Source organism: Sinocyclocheilus grahami, unplaced genomic scaffold (genome assembly GCF_001515645.1).
Source record: "Sinocyclocheilus grahami isolate Dianchi unplaced genomic scaffold, SAMN03320097.WGS_v1.1 scaffold129.1, whole genome shotgun sequence".
Classification (NCBI taxonomy): Eukaryota; Metazoa; Chordata; class Actinopteri; order Cypriniformes; family Cyprinidae; genus Sinocyclocheilus; species Sinocyclocheilus grahami.
This window is the reverse complement of record NW_015505308.1, coordinates 30,513-50,204: the sequence shown is the minus strand read 5'-3', so window position 1 is coordinate 50,204 and position 19,692 is coordinate 30,513. Positions and strand designations below refer to the sequence as shown.

The following is a 19,692-nucleotide window of genomic DNA, read 5'->3' as shown; positions in this document are numbered from 1 at the left end:
GAGATTGGTTTTTGCAAATGAACTCTTCATATATATAGAATAGAACACTCTATATAATATAATATAATTAAATATAAAATAAAAAAAGAGCATTACATAAAATAAAACATTAAAATAAAATCTAATATAATAATCACATTATACAATATATTGATTGTTTTTTTACTATAAATTAAAAACATGTTAATTGTTTATTTAATATAAAGTTTTACTTGTTTATTACTTATATCCTATATATATACATATATATAAAATGTCATATGGATTACATAATCAAATTACAAAAATTAAATACTTGTAAGTTATTAGAATATATATAACATTTTAAAATGCTTTTAATCAGATCACAGTTACTTTTTTTAAATGGACTACATAATTACATATTATTTACACATCATTTTAATATTTACCCTAAGATTTTAAGCTAATATTTTCATTATTATTATTAATATCAATTTTTTTCAGTTTAAATATTTATGATTTAATTAATTTGATCAATTCACGAACCCCCTTGAATTTCCCCGCAGTTTAGGAAACCCTGATGTTTAATGCACGTCATGTGTTGATAATAAAGAATAACATTTATATTCTCTCTCTTTGTATTTTTGTATTTAATGAATGTGGTACATCAATATTATATTCAAATCAATATGATAAATGAGTTAGGTCAAAAGCATAAAGTAGCAAAAGTAATATAATATAATATATGGTCTATACTCACAGATATTTTCTGCGGTGATCTGAACGGTAAGCTCTTGACCAGCCGCAGGTAAAACGCCGCCGGTAGGATGAAGATGAGCATGGTGGCTGCAGACGAACCTACAGGAGGAAGAGGAGGAGTTCATATGTGTGCGTTCACGTTTCTTCTCCTCTCAAGAGGGAAAGGGGCCACATCTACTAAGAAGCACAGTGTGGAGAAACTACTGACCGATGAAGCCGAAGATGTCTCTGATGGTGGGGACGAAGATCACCAGGAGGTTGTTGAAGGCCAGTATAGCAGCGGCGATGAGGAAGTGTCGGATCCAGCTGAACTCTTTCCCAGCGAAACACAGCGTGATGACTGACGAACGAATCTGAAAACACAGAAGACCACTAGATTTAGCAATTTTACAATATTGTGAGTGAAATGGGAAATACAAACACAATTCTATAATATATATATATATATATATATATATATATATATATATATATATACACACACATATATATATTAAATGTATAAAACAAAAACAAAAAATTTACATTCACATTACAAAAAAAATCACATTACACATTTGTTAAAAATTAAAATTATATATATATATATATATATATATATAGCAAATAAATTAACGTTTTTAAAAAATACATACCTATATATATATATATATATATATATATATATACATACATACACACACTGATAGATAGACAGATAGAGGATAGAGATTAAAACGTGAAAATAATAATTTTTTCTCAATATTTTATCAATTTTTTAATTATAAAAAAAAACTAGGTAATGTGGGTGGTTGCTGTTGTAATAAACATGGTTCTCTGCAGGGATAATACACATCATTTTTTTATATGCACTGTGGTCCAAATCTCTAAGACCACATTAAAAATCTGTAATCGAAAGCCTTTACACCGTGAAATGCTAAAGCTGCATCAGAAATAAAGCTCCAGTCTGTCCCAGAACAACCGTCCGGCGGCTTTACAGATGATTCGAAACAAATGAAAGCAAATAACTTCATATATGAAACACGATTTGGATTTAATATTACTGTTATAAAGTTATTGAAGCACTGCAAACACACACACACACACACACACACACACACAGAAGTCTGAATGGAGCAGGAACTGTATGACCCAGAGCAGGTGAGTGAATTATCTGAGCACAGGTCACAGGACCCAAACTGATCCGCTCGGAGCATGAGAACCAGCTCACACTGGGCCAAAGTTCACACACACACACACACACACACACACACACACACACACTGAGTGGGCGGAGCCTGAGACAGGATTACAAGTGTAAGCGTGTGGTAGAGTTGCATCAGCCAGCAGCAGCAGCAGCAGGATAACCGGCTGACTGACAGAGTTTGACAGATCACTCAAGCAGAGATCGCATTAAATGCAGCTGGACTTTCAACTTTTAAAAGATACAATTTCAGTTTATCCACTGAATAGAGATCAGATGTGCCTTGAATGATAGAAAGAGTCTTTAAAAAGCTTGTGAATCCAACCGTTTTGTTGCTTTCAGTTCATGTTGAGTGCAACTATACACTAGTGCTCCTGAAAATTGTAGTAAACAATTAACTTGTAAATTCACTGTAAACACTTTTTACGAAATGTTTTCGTTTTACAGTACAAATATCTAAATGTTCATACATCAAAATACATTTACTTGAGAAGCAAAATTACTAAAGTGATTACATTTTCAAAAAGTTTTCTAAAAAAATTCCAAATTAAGCGAGTTTGTACTTAAAATAAGAAAACAACTATACAGTATATGTACTTTTAATAATATTAATAAATTAGGAAATATAATTGTATTAACAATACATTATTAAAATAATGAATTGAATATGCTACTAATGCTACTACTAATAGATAATTGATCAAAATATATAATATATTTATTAATATATTTACAGTTTAATATTATCATTTTAATTATATGTAATATTTTTTATTAAGAAATGGGGTCAGAAAAATAAACTCAATTCAAAGGGAAAAAAAGTTTAGTTTTTCCATTCACAAATAATATTTGTAAGCATAAAAGGACTGAATTTTGATTAATTTTTCAGAAAATAAGACTTAATATCTTAAGTCATTTTGCTTCTCGAGTAAATGTGTCTTAATTTATGATTGTTCAGATATTTTACTGAAAAATAAGACAAAGATAAGTTTGTTTTTTGCAGTGTATACCTCTAAACTCTTGCTGCAACAATTAATCATTTATTTTAATTATGTTAATGGAAATAACAAAGTGAAGTCGTACAATTAAGAAAAACGATATAAAACATTAAAGATTAAAAAAAAAATACATCAGTGAGTAAAAACACTGTCTATTTGCATTAAAAACTGTAGTCCAATAAAATATGGTGGTTCTTGGTGCGTCAACAACTCATTTGAATGCATTTTTATTTCGCCAAAAGAATTTTAGCAGACAAAGCTGATCAGTCGAGTTTGATGGTTTTAAAGGGGTCATATGATGCGATTTCAAGTTTTCCTTTCTCTTTGGAGGGTTACAAGCTGTTCGTGCATAGATAAGATCTGTAAAGTTGCAAAGACTAAAGTCTCAAATCCAAAGAGATATTCTTTATAAAAGTTAAGAGTCAACCACGCCTACCTAAAACGCCTCGTTCTAACACGCCCCCACATATCTACCTCACTATGTGGGAAGATTTGCATAACGCCGCCCAAATGTTCACGTAAAGAAAGAAGGTGTGACTTTTATTCTCGCTGTAGTATTGTTGTTGCCGCCGCCATGTCGTGAAGACGCTGTGTTTCGTTGTGAAAGTGAAACTACTTTGTTTGGTCTTCCAAAAGAGGACACGACTAGAAATCAGTGGTTAAGTTGTATTTACAACACTGTTCCAGAACACTTCAACTCAAATATTCAGATGTGTGCAGCGCATTTTATGGAGGACTGTTTCCTGATCCTGGGAGAGTAGACTACAATGCCGGCTGTTCTGACTCACAGACTGTAAGTATGTTTTCATATTTAAAGGATTTGCCACTGACGATTCAAACGTGAGTTTTGAGCAGTGTAGAGTAGGGCTTGTCAGTGACGGCGCTACACCAGGGCTAGGGGGGGCTATAGCCCAGTCAGAATTTTTAATAGCCCCGGTTTAGCCCCATTTCTTTATGAAGTAACTCTGACGTCATCAATATCATTTATTTTCTTAGCACCCCCACATATTGGTCTAGCCCCCCCTTAACACTGGTAGAGAAAAGATTCTGGCGCCGTGCCTGGTGCTTGTTGTTTGTCATTTCTCCGATCACAAATGCAGACATGGTTTTATGTTTATGCGGTGCGATGCAATGCAATGCGTAAAAAGACAGTACAAGTTATTATAATCCGTAATTATGTCCCCACTGGATGCAACGAATGCCTCGTTTATAATGGGTTTTAATGTTTTTGTCTCGTCGCTCCGGCCGGACAGCGCATCACAGTATGGTGAGGGGCGTAACATTTCCGTCACACGCTTGAGGTATTCGGCCAATCACAACGCACTGGATAGCTGGCCAATCACAGCACACCTCGCTTTTTCAGACCAATGAGCTTTGTAAAAATCGTCGCGTTTCAGAAAGGCGGGGTATAGAGGAGAAACAATAATGTACAGTATGTGGAAAATAATGTGTTTTTTGAACCTTAAACCACAAACACATTTCATTACACCAAATACACAAAATAATGTTCTTTTTAGCAGCATCATATGACCCCTTTAACTACAGGTTGGTTCGTTTGCAGCCTCTCAAAACACCTGGAGCTCAAGACACATCATTAAAGAAGCAGAGAGCAGATGGAGTCCATTAAAAAGCGATAGTGTTGCATAACCGTCTCTGATCAGACAGTCCTTTAACAAAGAGACTCTTCCATAAAGCCGAGCTTTCCAGCCGTCACCTGGGTGCCACATTTCAGTCCGAGCTCAAAGCATTCGGCATCTGCTGGCGAGCGCATCTGGAGCCCTGTGTCGACCGCAGGACCCGACGTGTGACATTTTCCTAGTGACCCTCCTGGTGGACGCTCGTCTGAGAGTTAACGTCAGGACGAGGACAGACCTCTCTCCCGTTTACTTCAGTGTTGTGGAGCAGCTCAGCGGTTTTTAAAAGCTCTTTCAGGTCGTTTAGATTGTTAATCTCAAGCAAACTAGTTCAATAAAAATTTAAGAGAAAGAAATCATTACTTTTATTCAGCAAGGACGCATTAAAGTGACAGTAAAGGCATTTATAATGTTAAATATGATTAATATTTCAAATAAATGCTGTTCTTTTGAACTTTCTATTAATAATTTCCATAAACATATTAAGTGTTTTCAGCATATTATACTGATTTCTGAAGATCATGTGACACTGAAGACTGCAGTAAATGATGCTGAAAATACAGCTTTGATCACAGAAATAAATTAGATTTTGCAACATATTCACTTAGAAAACAGTTGGTTTAAATTATAATATTATTTCACAATTTTTTACTCTATTTTGATCAAATAAATGCAGCCTTGGTGACTTTAAAAAACATTAAAAATCTTACCGAGTGTATATAGTTAAATACTGCTTTTAATCACTGCCGTTTTCAATGCAGTATTTTTATGTTACTAGTTATAACAGTATATAGTAATATATTTCAGTAGTATGTTGTGTAAATTTACATGTTCAAGTTCAAATCTGAGGTCATTGTTTTTGTGGCATGAAAACAGGCTACTTCTGCTATTTTACAAATACTATAATCTAAGAAATGTCTATAAGATATAGTTGCCCTAAATAGCTTCAGTGTAATTATCTGCCTGTTGTTTGTAGTGCAGATAACTACATTTACAGCCTCGGTGTTGTTTATTTACTTGAAATAAGTAGCTTAACATGCTAGTTTCAGAGAAACGGCTCTAAAAATAGCTGCTGAGATCACAAAGACAGACGCAGAGAGAGATCAGTCATCAACCACAAAACCAGATCAAGACGAGCACCGCTGCAGAACAGCAACACAAACCACTTTCCAGAGAAACCCATGTGGTTCTGGTGGAGGAACAGCACAGTCACATTCACACTCAAATAAAGGCCGTAACCTCAAAACAGTTTGGAGCTGTAGTGTTACTCTCAGTCAGGTGTAAACTGGCATACGTGATCATGTGAGTGAAGCTCACTGACCCTCATAGGCACTGACTTGACCTTTGACCCCAGGCTGCACTGACCTCACATGAATCAAAGAGCCGTTTGTCGACCAAAACACCTGAACGACAAGCCTACAGACAGACCGGCTTAATCACAGAGCCAGAGCACAAACTAACATAAAGAGCTAGTTGTAATAAATATATCATAAAAATAAATAAAATATATATTTAAAAAGTACTAAAAAGCATATATACACATTTAATAATAAACTTTAAAAAATAACCCATTTAATAATTAAATATAACAATAATTATACATAATAGTATTTTACATAATATTTTTACATTTAATATTTACCTATAGAATTTAAAATTATGTAACTGTTATATACACCAATATTATGTTATAAATATATTAAAACATATATATATATATATACACACACACACTTTTAAAAAATAAGTATATATTCATAAACTTATTAATAAATATATAATCCAATATTATAAAAAAAAAAATCAAGTAATAATAAAAATCGTATGATACTTTAACAGAATGCTTGTAAAAATATATTTAATATGTATTTAATAATGTTAAAATGTTAATATATATATAAATATATATATTATTTTAATACCTTTGAATAATTCATTAATAATAAATTTAAATAATAATTAGATATAATAACAAAAATTATGTTAATATATCATACTTCAAAAAATTTATTAAATTACATAATAATTTGTAACAAAAATATGTGTTAAAAATGCATATAAAAAACGTAATCAATTATTATATATTGAACCCATTTGTAACTCTGCAGATTGTTGAAAGTGTATTAAATCAAACTATCCATCTACAGGTACGTTCATCAGGAGAAGCGAGAACGTGGCCTCATTGAATCAAGCATCTGATACAAAAGCATCTGATACAAGTGAAACTAGAGCTGAAGGGCCCCGGGGTCCAGAAGCGGCACACCTGTCACTGCTCAAGTAGCAAATGTGCTCGCTAGCGACCAAGAGCCTTGATTCAGAGCACTGTGTGAGAGTTCGCTCTGACCTCAGTAGACTCCATGATGAGACTCGTTTATGCTCATTCAGAATAAAACTGTTGGTTCGTATCGCCCGTCTGTCTTGTTTCTGTTAGCGTGTGTCGTCTGCGAGTCGGACTCAAGGTCTCTGTTGGCCCTCAGACAAAACATAAGAAATCTCGCGGACAAAGGCTGTGACATTTAAGAGCAACTTGAAGGCCAGGAACTCCTTGGAAACACAAAATGTCACATGGCACAAACTCTGCAGGCCCTGATGTAAAGCTCATGAACACAGAGCACCTGTGAGGCCTCAGCTCAACTGTGCTCTTTCACACAAGCCATCTGATGCTAAAGCGGTTTAAACAGCCAAGGTTCGGCAGCTTCTCACGTTTTTAGACAAACTAATCAAATAATACCAGCTCATTTCTGTCTTCAATGAAAACCTGATCTGATTATAGGAGCTGCAGGAGTGTTTTGTGTGTTTATAGCGCCACCGGTGGCCACATAATGTAACTGCACTTTTTGCAAGGTCACTGCACTGCATCAGGTAATATTCCACTGGCTTTGATCGCCCCTCCCTCACTGTGTGTATGTGTGTGTGTGAGAGAGAGAGAGAGAGAGAGAGAGAGAGAGAGACAGGGCGGGGCTTGAGGGAAAGAAGCTCTCCAGCGCCCTCTGTCTGTCACATGACAGAAAAATACATTGTTCATTTAACAAATCAGTGTTATTTTAGTATCACTGATATACCATGCTAGTTTTAAGTAATATTTTGGATTAGATTTTATTTTTCTATTTTCTGATTTCACTTTAATTTTACTTGCGTTTTTAATAATTTTGTTGTGTGCTTTAGTCCTTTTTATTATTTATTTATTTTCTTAAATGTCTATATATTTTTTATGTATTGGTTTTAGTTATTATAAATAAATATATTTTAATATATATAAATATTGCCTTAACCACTAGCTGAAATGTTAGCTGAAAGTTTAGATGTTTTTAGAGTTTTTAAGTAATTTTTTTATGGTTTTAGTATCATTGATATTCTATTATAATTTGCTAATATTTTGAATTAGATTTTTATTTTTCTATTTTCTGTTTCAACTGATTTTAGTTAAGGTTTTAATAATTTTGTTGTGCATTTTTATTAGTTTTGCTTTTTTTTTTAAGTGTCTATGTATTTTAATTCTTTAAAATAATAAATTTTATTTTTTATTTGTTTTTTAAATTTGTTGTATTTTTTGAGCACTGATTATTATATTTAAAAATAAATAGTACTTAAATTTGTTAATTTTTATCCCTAAAAAAATTTAATCACAATTTTAAATACATTTAAAGAAAGACACATTTGTTCAATAAACCACTGTTTAATAAAAAAGCAATTTTATGTTTAGTTTTTTCCCCCTGCTGTACCGAACCGTCATGTTTGTGTACCATTACACCTCTCATGTCTACATAGTTTAATTAATTTTTTATTTATTAGTTTTAGTTATTTTAGTACATCAAGTTAAATTAAACAAAAGCATGTTCTTTCAGCAGAGACAGTGGGAGAATGATGCCGATGCATGACAGGCCACAATAAGAGGACACGAATAAATAAAAGAGCATCAAACACACTTCAAAGTGTATCAGAATGAAGGATGGTGAAGCACAACATGCTCATACAGGTGTGTTTTGTTACTCACAGGGAACAGCACAATGGGAACGGTCAGCGTTACCGCCGTCAGCACAGCCAAACGCACCAGAAGAAGCATCGTGTCAAACTTGTAGACCTTGGTGAAGGTGTGAAGCAGCTCTGCCTCGACATGATCTGACAGAGAGAGAGAGGTTTGGTAACAAGTAACTTCTCGACTGGAATGTGTGCTGAAGGTGTGTATGAGAAGAGCGTAATGTACCATAAAACGTCAGATAACCGAACAGAGCGGAGAACAGGTACATCACCAGCATCGCCAAGATGGACAGGTTTGAGACCCTCTGCATCTTCCTCCGAGAGCGACTGCAGAACACGAGGAGTCACAACAGAATCAGCTTTATGAAATATATCACAGCCTCTGGGTATGTGATTATAATGGTATCAGTCAATATCAGCCGTTTGTAATTGTCAACTTCAGACTATTTTCCAGTTTATCCAAAAATTACTGTGGTGGTATCAGATTTGATTTGATATGTAATATAACAATACAAAACCATATAAAAATATCCAAATATCCAATTGTTTTTGTTACTGGACCTGATGCCATTTGAAAAATAAAAAAAATAAAGTAAAATTGTCAATGTGTGTTATAGATTTATAAAACATGCTGTTGCAGCAGATTCTATTTGAAATATAATAATAATATAATACATTAACATATAATACTATAATACATTAACATAACATAACCAAATTTCTAAATCTCAGTGTTTTTGTTACTGGACCTAATGCTATTTAAAAATAATAATAATAATAATAATAATAAAAAAAACTACTTAACTATTTAAATAATATAACATAACATAACAATAATTAAAAAAAGTAATAATAATAATAATAATTAAAAAAATTACTTAAAACTATTTATATATAATATAATATAATATAATATAATATAAAGCCAAATTTCTAAATCTCAGTGTTTTTGTTACTGGACCTGATGCTATTAAAAAAAAAAAACTACTTAAAACTATTTAAATAATATAATATAATATAATAATACAAGCCAATGTTCTAAATTTCCTTCTTTGTTTTTGTCACTTTTTAGTCTTTAATTTATTGGACAGTATAGATGTGACTATACTGATGCTTTCTTCATTTTTCTTTATTTTTTTGCATATGTACAAAGTTTTTCTCACTCTTTGAGTTCGCTGTAGATGGGCAGAACTTTTGTTACTGGACCTGATGCTATTTAAAAATAATAACAACAATAATAATAAAAAAGTAATAATAATAATAAAAAACAACTACTTAAAACTATTTAAATAATATAATATAATATAATAATACAAGCCAATGTTCTAAATTTCCTTCTTTTTTTTGTCACTTTTTAGTCTTTAATTTATTGGACAGTATAGATGTGACTATACTGATGCTTTCTTCATTTTTCTTTATTTTTTTGCATATGTACAAAGTTTTTCTCACTCTTTGAGTTCGCTGTAGATGGGCAGAACTTCAGGATGACACACGAAAGCAAAGGCGAGGATGGGAACGGTGTACACGGTCTGAAAGACAAACACAACAAACGCCGTGAGGCTCTTTCCACACGCACACTTTACAGTACGGATCTTCTCGACTGACAGGATTAATGACATTTGTCTCATATCGTCAGCATCGTCACCTGTGAGTTGAACACAAAGTATTTGGGTGTGCACACGTCCTCAGGGTGAGGTGTGAACTGGACGGCGCTGTTCACCGGCACGTGAGGTCCGTTCGCTGCTGATATAGAGGCCAGTGCCGAGGCGTTCTGCAGCACGTACAGACCCAGAGCGTCCGAGCCGTTCATGCTCATGTTGGACTCGTGCTGGTAGAAGAACGGCAGAGGACAGGGCAGGATCGTCTTCTTATAGATCAGCTGAGAAATCAAACCAGTGCACAACAGTGTCATGAAACCATGCATAAGAAATATTTCAACCGAAAGAGAAAGTCCTGTCAACGTTTCATTTCAAGCATCAAAAACGGCGACTGTGACCCTGCAGCACAAAAGCAGTGTTAAGTCGCTGGGGGATATTTGTAGCAATAGCCAACAATACATTGTATGGGTCACAATTATACATTTTTCCTTTATGCCAAAAATCATTAGGATATTAAGTAAAGATCATGTTCCATGAAGATATTTTGTAAATTTCCTACCGTAAATATATCAAAACTTAATGTTTGATTAGTAATATGCATTGCTAAGAACTTCATTTGAACAACTTTAAAGATGATTTTCTCAATATTTTGATTTTTTTGCACCCTCAGATTCCAGTTGTATCTCAGTCAAATATTGTCCTATCATAAACTTTTATTATTACTTTATTTTTTTAGATTATTTGTATTACAGTAAAATAAATCATTCTGTTGGCTTTACAATTTTTATTTATTAAAATGTTACTCTTTTCTTCTCAGGTTTGGCCTGTGGAACATGTACTCATACATAGTAAAAAAAAAAAAACACTAAACAAAAACAATGCATAAAAATATTTTTTTGAATTTTGATCAGAACTGATGTTGATAAAAAGATTAATAATATAATATTTGCAGGACCGTTTTTTTTTTTTTGACATGGATGAAACCATGCATAAGAAATATTTCAACCGAAAGAGAAAGTCCTGTCAACGTTTACATCAGCCTCGTGTCATTTCAAGCATCAAAAACGGCGACTGTGACCCTGCAGCACAAAAGCAGTGTTGAGTCGCTGGGGGATATTTGTAGCAATAGCCAACAATACATTGTATGGGTCACATAAAAGTAGTCCATACAACTTTCTACATCTCCTGAAGCATAATAATGGATTTATGATGTTGGATATATGTTGGAAAACATGAAAAATCTGCTTAAATTGCGACTAGTTTTGTGGTCCAGAGAATGAAAGTGAATCAGGGTTATTATGAAGGTTATTTATTGAAACTAAAACTATAAAAAAAATGCTACTTGAAGTGAATAAATTAAAACGAAGTTAATTAAAGAAGTTTAGTTTAGCTTGATGTGCTAAATAACTAAAACTATATATATATAAAAAAAAACTATATAGACTTATTTTAGAAAAATACGATTATTGAAAATGATTATTAATCAATTATTAAAATGTTAACTAAAATTAGTTATTACAGGCTCTGAACAGGGTTATTATAGTTAACTAAAACTAAAAGCATAAAATTTTTGTTACATAAAATAAATGTCAAATAAAATATAAAAAACGTATTTTTTTATTTTTATTAATTCAGTTAAACTATATATTAAAATAACAAACTATAATAAAAAGAAATAAAAACTACATAGACGTTAAAAAAAACTATTAAATATGACAAACTAAAATAAAAATAAAAAATAACAACATTTAAAAATAAAAATAATACTTGCTTCTAAAATTAATAAAAAAAAAAAAAGTATTTATTATACAACTAACAAAAGCAAAAAGGGCCTCTAACACAAGCTTGCTCAATTCTTTTTCTATTCTATCGGAATATTTTTATTTATTATATGATTAAAAAAAAAAACCTTGCTACATGTACTGCATTAAGCTAACTGAGACTTATAGCACTTGCATATCATTGATTTTGATTGCTTCTATTGTCCTCATTTGTAAGTCGTTTTGGATAAATGTCTAAATGTAAATGTCAAATATTAATAAAAACTATAATGGTATCTCAATGATACTAGCTGAACACTGGTTTGGAACAGCATGAGGGTAAGTAAATGATTTTTACTGAACTATTCTTACTGACACATGAATGTTGTAACATCATATAAAACACACGGGCATGTGAGCTGATAGGAGAACAGCGTCGGTAAACGTACCACTCCCAGGAAGAACACCATGCACGAGAGAGAGAAGCCGCTGGTGTACCCCAGATACCCTGATGTGAGGGACGAGAACGAGAGTTACACACACACACACTTCACAAACTCAACCTCCCTGACACTTAGAGCAAAGTCTTACCCAGGTTTTTCAGCAGAGACAGCGGGAGAATGATGCCGATGGACACCAACACCACCGCGTAATTCCCGTTCAGATACCATTCCCTGCACAGAGAACAAGAACGGGGCGTTTCATCATGATCCCATCCAATCCCACAATACCTCGAAACATGCTGCGGTGTGATTACGACTGAATTAGAATATACAATACAGACGGTTTCAAAGTAGCTGCACAGAAATAAAACTATTTCAGCACACAGCTCTACAGCCTACCGCGGCTTAACACCGGTAAAACCGATATAAAATCATTTAGCCCAGTTCAGTTAGAGGACAGATACTTTTAAAAACTAAACGCTCAATGCAGCGTGCCGAACCGTGTGCGAACAACAGGAGTCAGATTTGATTTATCACGTGAGGAGAGTGAGTCGAGCTGACTGACAAGAGTGAGGAGAGAAAGACAAGCCGATGGCAGAAGATTGTTTAGAAAGGAAATGCAAAGGCGCCTGTTTGACAATATTTTAGATTTTGAAAAGCCTATTGTCTGGACATTTTTTTTAAACATTCGTTTCTTATTTATTTGGTTCCACAGTGTTTGCTGAATACTTTATTTAAACTTTGTGTATTATATTTATTTTATTTTACATCAAGGTGTATATGCCGTGCCTCCAAGCTTTCTTGTTCGTTTTGCTAATAAACTTTCTATGTTTCTTATTTATTTGGTTCCACAGTGTTTGCTGAATACTTTATTTAAACTTTGTGTATTATATTTATTTTATTTTACATCAAGGTGTATATGCCGTGCCTCCAAGCTTTCTTGTTCGTTTTGCTAATAAACTTTCTATGTTTCTTATTTATTTGGTTCCACAGTGTTTGCTGAATACTTTATTTAAACTTTGTGTATTATATTTATTTTATTTTACATCAAGGTGTATATGCCGTGCCTCCAAGCTTTCTTGTTCGTTTTGCTAATAAACTTTCTATGTTTCTTATTTATTTGGTTCCACAGTGTTTGCTGATTTTCTGTTTTATATACCTATTTAAACTGTGTGTAGCCTAAGTAATTTGTTATTTTATTAGGCCTATATGGTGTATGGTGTTTATTCGTTTTGTTAATAAAAGTTCTGTGTTTGACGTTGTTGTTGCTTGAATTGAATCAACGCTGAATTGCCCCTAATTTGAAAGTGAAAGTAAAACGCGCACGGCGCTTTTTCAAGCTATTTGAAAGCCAAGAAATCCGAGCAAAAGAGGGAAAACTCAAACGAACAATTGCTTGACGCCGAATAACGAACCAACCCCCCCCCCCAACGGTGATACCGGTATTACTGATGTTGTCACTCGTCGATTAACCGGTGGGAAAATTTCCTCACCGTCACAACCCTACTCTACAGAAGAGTGTCATTAGAAGGAAAATTACATAAGCTTAGGGCTGCACAATTAATCAAATTTCTAATCGCAATTACGGATGCCACAATGACGTAATCGTTCAAAGCGGCAATTAATTGTTCAAAGTCCACTTATGTTATTCTGCACGCTTAAGATGCTTTTTTTCTTTCTACATGTTATCTTAAGGGTTTTTTCATTGTTTTAGTATGACATTATAATACCATTCATATTTGTACTTTTTTTATAATTTAAAGAAGAAACCAATCTGATCTATATTTGACATTTGAGGCTTAATACTAGGTTTTTCAGTTAGTGTTTTCAGCTTGTTTACTTTCATATAAAAATACGGCATGCAGTTGCATCAAACAATGGTATAAACATCATTCAATGTAAATTGTGATAATCGTAATTAATAATCGCAATTACAATTTCAAGGGAATAATCGACAATTATGATTTTTGTCATAATCGTGGAGCCCTACATAAGCTATTAAGTCGTTTTCTTGGAAATGCATAAAAATGAAGTGTTTTGTTTTTTATTTAACTCTTTCCCCGCCATTGACGAGTTATCTCGTCTTTTAGAAGAAAACGCTTCCTCGCCAAAGACGAGTTTTTACAGCTTTCCGTGATTTCACTGTTATACACTCGGGGACGCTATTACACATCTTCTGAACGAGTACAAAACTTCCCGAACAAAAACACACGTGAACATGACGGAGAAACCAGCGATCTCTTATGTAAACAGATGCATATGAAAAATAATGCGATCATCAGCAATAGACCGCATATAAATGAAAACGGCATAATGTTACGGAGTAAAATGTTGATCTAGTAAGTGATGTCTGTGGTGTTGATGGAAGCGATTTACTGGATTTATGCTTTGATAATCGTACTGAATATTATCCATATGTAGTTTTTGATAAAAATGTGATTTTCTCACCTTTTTGCTCAAAGTTATGCATTTTTTATGAAACCTACCTATATTCAAGAATGCGTTAAGTTAGAATAAAACAGATTTTTTTTTGTTTAAAAGTAGAGGCTCTGATCTTTATTTTGGTGTATTGCATATTCAAATATTCATACAGCAAAATATACTGGAGGCCATCAAATTTTAATGAAAATCATCAAAATCACTGGCGGTGGCTGGCAACTTTTTTCAAAAATGCTGACAGGGAAAGAGTTAAAAAAGAGAAAATATCAGAAAAATATCCTTACTTATCCTATTTTTCTGACCCCATTGGCAGATATCTGTTCTTAGCATAAGCTTGTTTAATTTTGATACATTTTTCAAAAAACAAGACATAATTTCTTAAACGTATTATTTGTAGTATTTATTTTAAATATATTCTAAAACATAATAATACATTTGAAAATTACACTTATTTTTTAATCCATTTAAAATAGATAGAAAATTTACAAATTTCACTAACAAGAAAAATAATCTTGTTTTCCCTTTGAATAAGGTTTATTTTTCTGAGCCCACTGGCAGATATTAGTTCTCATTTTAAGCAAAAATATTACATTTTTAAGAAAACAAGTCGTAATATATTTATTAATTATTTAAAATATATTCTAAAGAATAATAATAATACTACTACATTTAAAAAAATTAAAATATTTTAATCTATTTAAAGTAAATATAAAATGTACATATTAATTTCATTAACATAAAAAATCTTATTCTTAAAAACTAATCTGAATCTTTAAAAATAACATCATTTTGATACACTTTTCAGAAATCAAGACTAAATGCATCTTGATTTAAGAATGTTTAGATATTTGTAATGGTAAAAAAAGACCAAAATACTGAGGAAGAACATCATTTTGCAATGCAAACTCACAAATGCATGAACATTTAATTGAAAATTGCAAATCATGTATCCCAGTTGGAACATCTACAACAAAAAACACATTTTAGTATTTGTTAAATAATATAAAAATAATGAAAAAAAATTATATCTTATATATCGATTTTGTACAAGTTTGATAGATGCATCGATCCATATTTCTCTCCACAAACTCACACTGCAGCAAATTTGCATCATAAATCAGTTATTATGCTTTCATCTACTGCTATACAGACACAAATACCCATTAAACATCACTGGGACTTACCCAGAGTTCTCCTCCAGCCCGCGAAAAGCTCGAATCACCTCCGGCAGCTCGTATTTGACTATGAACAGGTAGCTGGACATGGCTGAAGACGAACCAAAGTACTGAATATTATCCATATGTAGTTTTTGATAAAAATGTGATTTTCTCACCTTTTTGCTCAAAGTTATGCATTTTTTATGAAACCTACCTATATTCAAGAATGCGTTAAGTTAGAATAAAACAGATTTTTTTTTGTTTAAAAGTAGAGGCTCTGATCTTTATTTTGGTGTATTGCATATTCAAATATTCATACAGCAAAATATACTGGAGGCCATCAAATTTTAATGAAAATCATCAAAATCACTGGCGGTGGCTGGCAACTTTTTTCAAAAATGCTGACAGGGAAAGAGTTAAAAAAGAGAAAATATCAGAAAAATATCCTTACTTATCCTATTTTTCTGACCCCATTGGCAGATATCTGTTCTTAGCATAAGCTTGTTTAATTTTGATACATTTTTCAAAAAACAAGACATAATTTCTTAAACGTATTATTTGTAGTATTTATTTTAAATATATTCTAAAACATAATAATACATTTGAAAATTACACTTATTTTTTAATCCATTTAAAATAGATAGAAAATTTACAAATTTCACTAACAAGAAAAATAATCTTGTTTTCCCTTTGAATAAGGTTTATTTTTCTGAGCCCACTGGCAGATATTAGTTCTCATTTTAAGCAAAAATATTACATTTTTAAGAAAACAAGTCGTAATATATTTATTAATTATTTAAAATATATTCTAAAGAATAATAATAATACTACTACATTTAAAAAAATTAAAATATTTTAATCTATTTAAAGTAAATATAAAATGTACATATTAATTTCATTAACATAAAAAATCTTATTCTTAAAAACTAATCTGAATCTTTAAAAATAACATCATTTTGATACACTTTTCAGAAATCAAGACTAAATGCATCTTGATTTAAGAATGTTTAGATATTTGTAATGGTAAAAAAAGACCAAAATACTGAGGAAGAACATCATTTTGCAATGCAAACTCACAAATGCATGAACATTTAATTGAAAATTGCAAATCATGTATCCCAGTTGGAACATCTACAACAAAAAACACATTTTAGTATTTGTTAAATAATATAAAAATAATGAAAAAAAATTATATCTTATATATCGATTTTGTACAAGTTTGATAGATGCATCGATCCATATTTCTCTCCACAAACTCACACTGCAGCAAATTTGCATCATAAATCAGTTATTATGCTTTCATCTACTGCTATACAGACACAAATACCCATTAAACATCACTGGGACTTACCCAGAGTTCTCCTCCAGCCCGCGAAAAGCTCGAATCACCTCCGGCAGCTCGTATTTGACTATGAACAGGTAGCTGGACATGGCTGAAGACGAACCAAACACATGAATGTCACATCACTCACGCTAAAAGCTAAAGATTCAAGCTATTTTCCAAGATAACACCTTTACCTCCTATGTTCTGCAGAGTTATCGATCCAAAAGCTGCCATTTTTCCCGGCCATCCAAACGCTCTTTCTCCGAGCTTCTCGTAGATCAGCGAGCCTGGAGCCAGAGGACATTATAGCATCGACTGCATGTTTCGTATATATATTAATGTGTGTTTGTCATCTCTCCATAAACTCACCTCCTTCTTTGGCCGTCACTAGTAACAGATGAACGGAGTAAAGCGACAGGATAGCGACTCCAAGCAGGAGAATGCTGGAAAAACAAAGAAAAGTCAGAAATCCATTGACTAAAATATAAAACATCATGTGCTCAAATACATAGTCGTTATTTAAACGTTAGGACGAAACAGTCTTAAAGTAATGTTTATGGAACGTTCTTATAACTTTAATTAATATTTGATATACGTTCTCATAACGTTGAGAGGAAACGTTCCGGGATCAACATTCTCGGAACATTCTTATGATGTTATTTGATGAACATTCTAAGAAATGTTTTTTAACCCTTAAATAACGTTCTAATAACGACAAGAAAACTGGACATTATAACATTTTAATATATAAAAAATAAACATTAAAGGTTTTTCACAATAACTGAGGTCTAGGGGCTATGTAACTACCATATAAGTTTCAAAACAGTCAGTCCACAGTAAAATGCACACAGCCTGCTTAAAGTAGCTGTGATTTTTCACGAACCGTTGTGACTTATGTAAAAAAAGTTGAGGTCAGAACTACACAGTCACCGCCTTCAGTCGCCCCCCCGAGCACGGCCCACCGTCCCGCTCTCCTTTAGCCACACCCCCAGACAACATCACGTCCATGCCATTGCTGAGCAACAACAACAACACGGAAACATGTCGAAAAGGTTAGCTTTAACCACGAAACCAGATCGGCTGCCCTGTAACGTTACACTCTCACTCAAAGGATGGACGATCTGACAGGATTGTTACTATGAGATGATCACATCTAAACCTGGACTTTTTAAACGTTCTTAGAGACTTGTTAAATATTTGTTATTTATCATACATTTTTTAAAACAGTTTTGTACAGTCATAATTTTGTTTTCATAAAATACGGTTTTGATGTGCTTGCTATTTGCAGTGGTTACTATTTTCTATTTTGGTGATTTGTATTAAATCAGTTAGAGTTGGTTTGAACCGCAAAGATCATAATTATTCATTTTAATAGTAGTATACAGAACACACAACTAAAAAAAAAACATACAAAAACATCCCTGTTTTTCATTCATAGATAAGTCAGATTTCAATGATATTTCGAGCACTGATTGTTTTTATTTCAGAAACTTGTTTTGAGGGGACCTTCAGCATTAGCGTGTCAATGCACAGACACATACATGAGCAGCCTGCATTTAGAAAGCTTCAAAAATAAACCTCAGCTAATGTCGCAGTATGTTACTAACCAGGCTATAGAAGACGATCCCAAACATGTAGAAGAGCATCTGACCTACAGAAGAGACTCCAAACTTTGCCTAAGAGTTTTAATTACCAGCAAATCAAGTCCACAATTCAGCTCATTTTAGCCACAAATCGACAACTTTGAACGACATATAAAGTGGTCAATATCCAGAACCAGCTACACCTCGCCGGTTTACAGCCCATAAATCACATCTAATTCACTCTCAGCTGTAGCAAATTGAACGTCAGAAAGACGGATCTTCAGAATCGGTTAATGGCGCTTTGGTCACTCGACACCGGCCTCTGCGGCTCACGGAACAGAAATAACCGTCTGACATGAGCGCCGGAGATGAATGAGTGATGCGAGGTTGAGCACTGACCAAACGCTGAACGCTCAGGTGACCGTTAGCGCTGAAGGTGTGTGTCTGCTGCTGCCTCCTGCTGGCCATTCACAGCTGACTGCTGTCAGTCACACACACACACACACACACACGCTCTCTCTCTCTCTCTCTCTCTCATGCACGCACTCACTCACTCACACTCACATGCACGCTTTAACCCCTCACTGAACAGCAGACCACAGCCGCTGAGCTAAATATAGCTACATAGTTTCTTTGTGATATGCGCGGTGTAGCGTGTCACAGACACCAGCAGCAGCCCTGAGAAATCCTGCCGTCCCGACAGAGCGCTCGCCAGCACATTCTTTGATAAGAACCTCTCTGGGGCTTTCTGGAAGTACCACTTTAGCTACAGACAGGGCAGTAGCAAACATTTTAACTTTTGAAACAATACATATATAAAATTATTAAAATTTTTTTTTTTTTTTTAAATGTCTATATAGTTTTTATTCATTTTT

At 33.2% G+C, this 19,692-nt stretch overlaps 1 protein-coding gene across 2 annotated transcripts in view; it reads right to left on the bottom strand.

The window, feature by feature from the left end:
• Positions 1–652: 652 nt before the first annotated feature.
• Positions 653–19,692, bottom strand: part of LOC107590506 (sodium-coupled neutral amino acid transporter 4-like) — a 32,760-nt gene continuing 13,720 nt past the window's right edge. For both annotated transcript variants that reach the window (XM_016279271.1, XM_016279270.1), the window contains exons 5-15: positions 17,604–17,677; positions 17,429–17,521; positions 17,262–17,343; positions 12,463–12,545; positions 12,321–12,379; positions 10,159–10,392; positions 9,963–10,042; positions 8,740–8,840; positions 8,530–8,654; positions 929–1,073; positions 653–819 (exon numbers count right to left, since the gene is read on the bottom strand). In XM_016279271.1, coding sequence (XP_016134757.1) covers positions 668–819; positions 929–1,073; positions 8,530–8,654; positions 8,740–8,840; positions 9,963–10,042; positions 10,159–10,392; positions 12,321–12,379; positions 12,463–12,545; positions 17,262–17,343; positions 17,429–17,521; positions 17,604–17,677 — 1,228 coding nt within the window. In that variant the 3' untranslated portion in view covers positions 653–667. The remainder of the gene's footprint in view (positions 820–928; positions 1,074–8,529; positions 8,655–8,739; positions 8,841–9,962; positions 10,043–10,158; positions 10,393–12,320; positions 12,380–12,462; positions 12,546–17,261; positions 17,344–17,428; positions 17,522–17,603; positions 17,678–19,692) is intronic.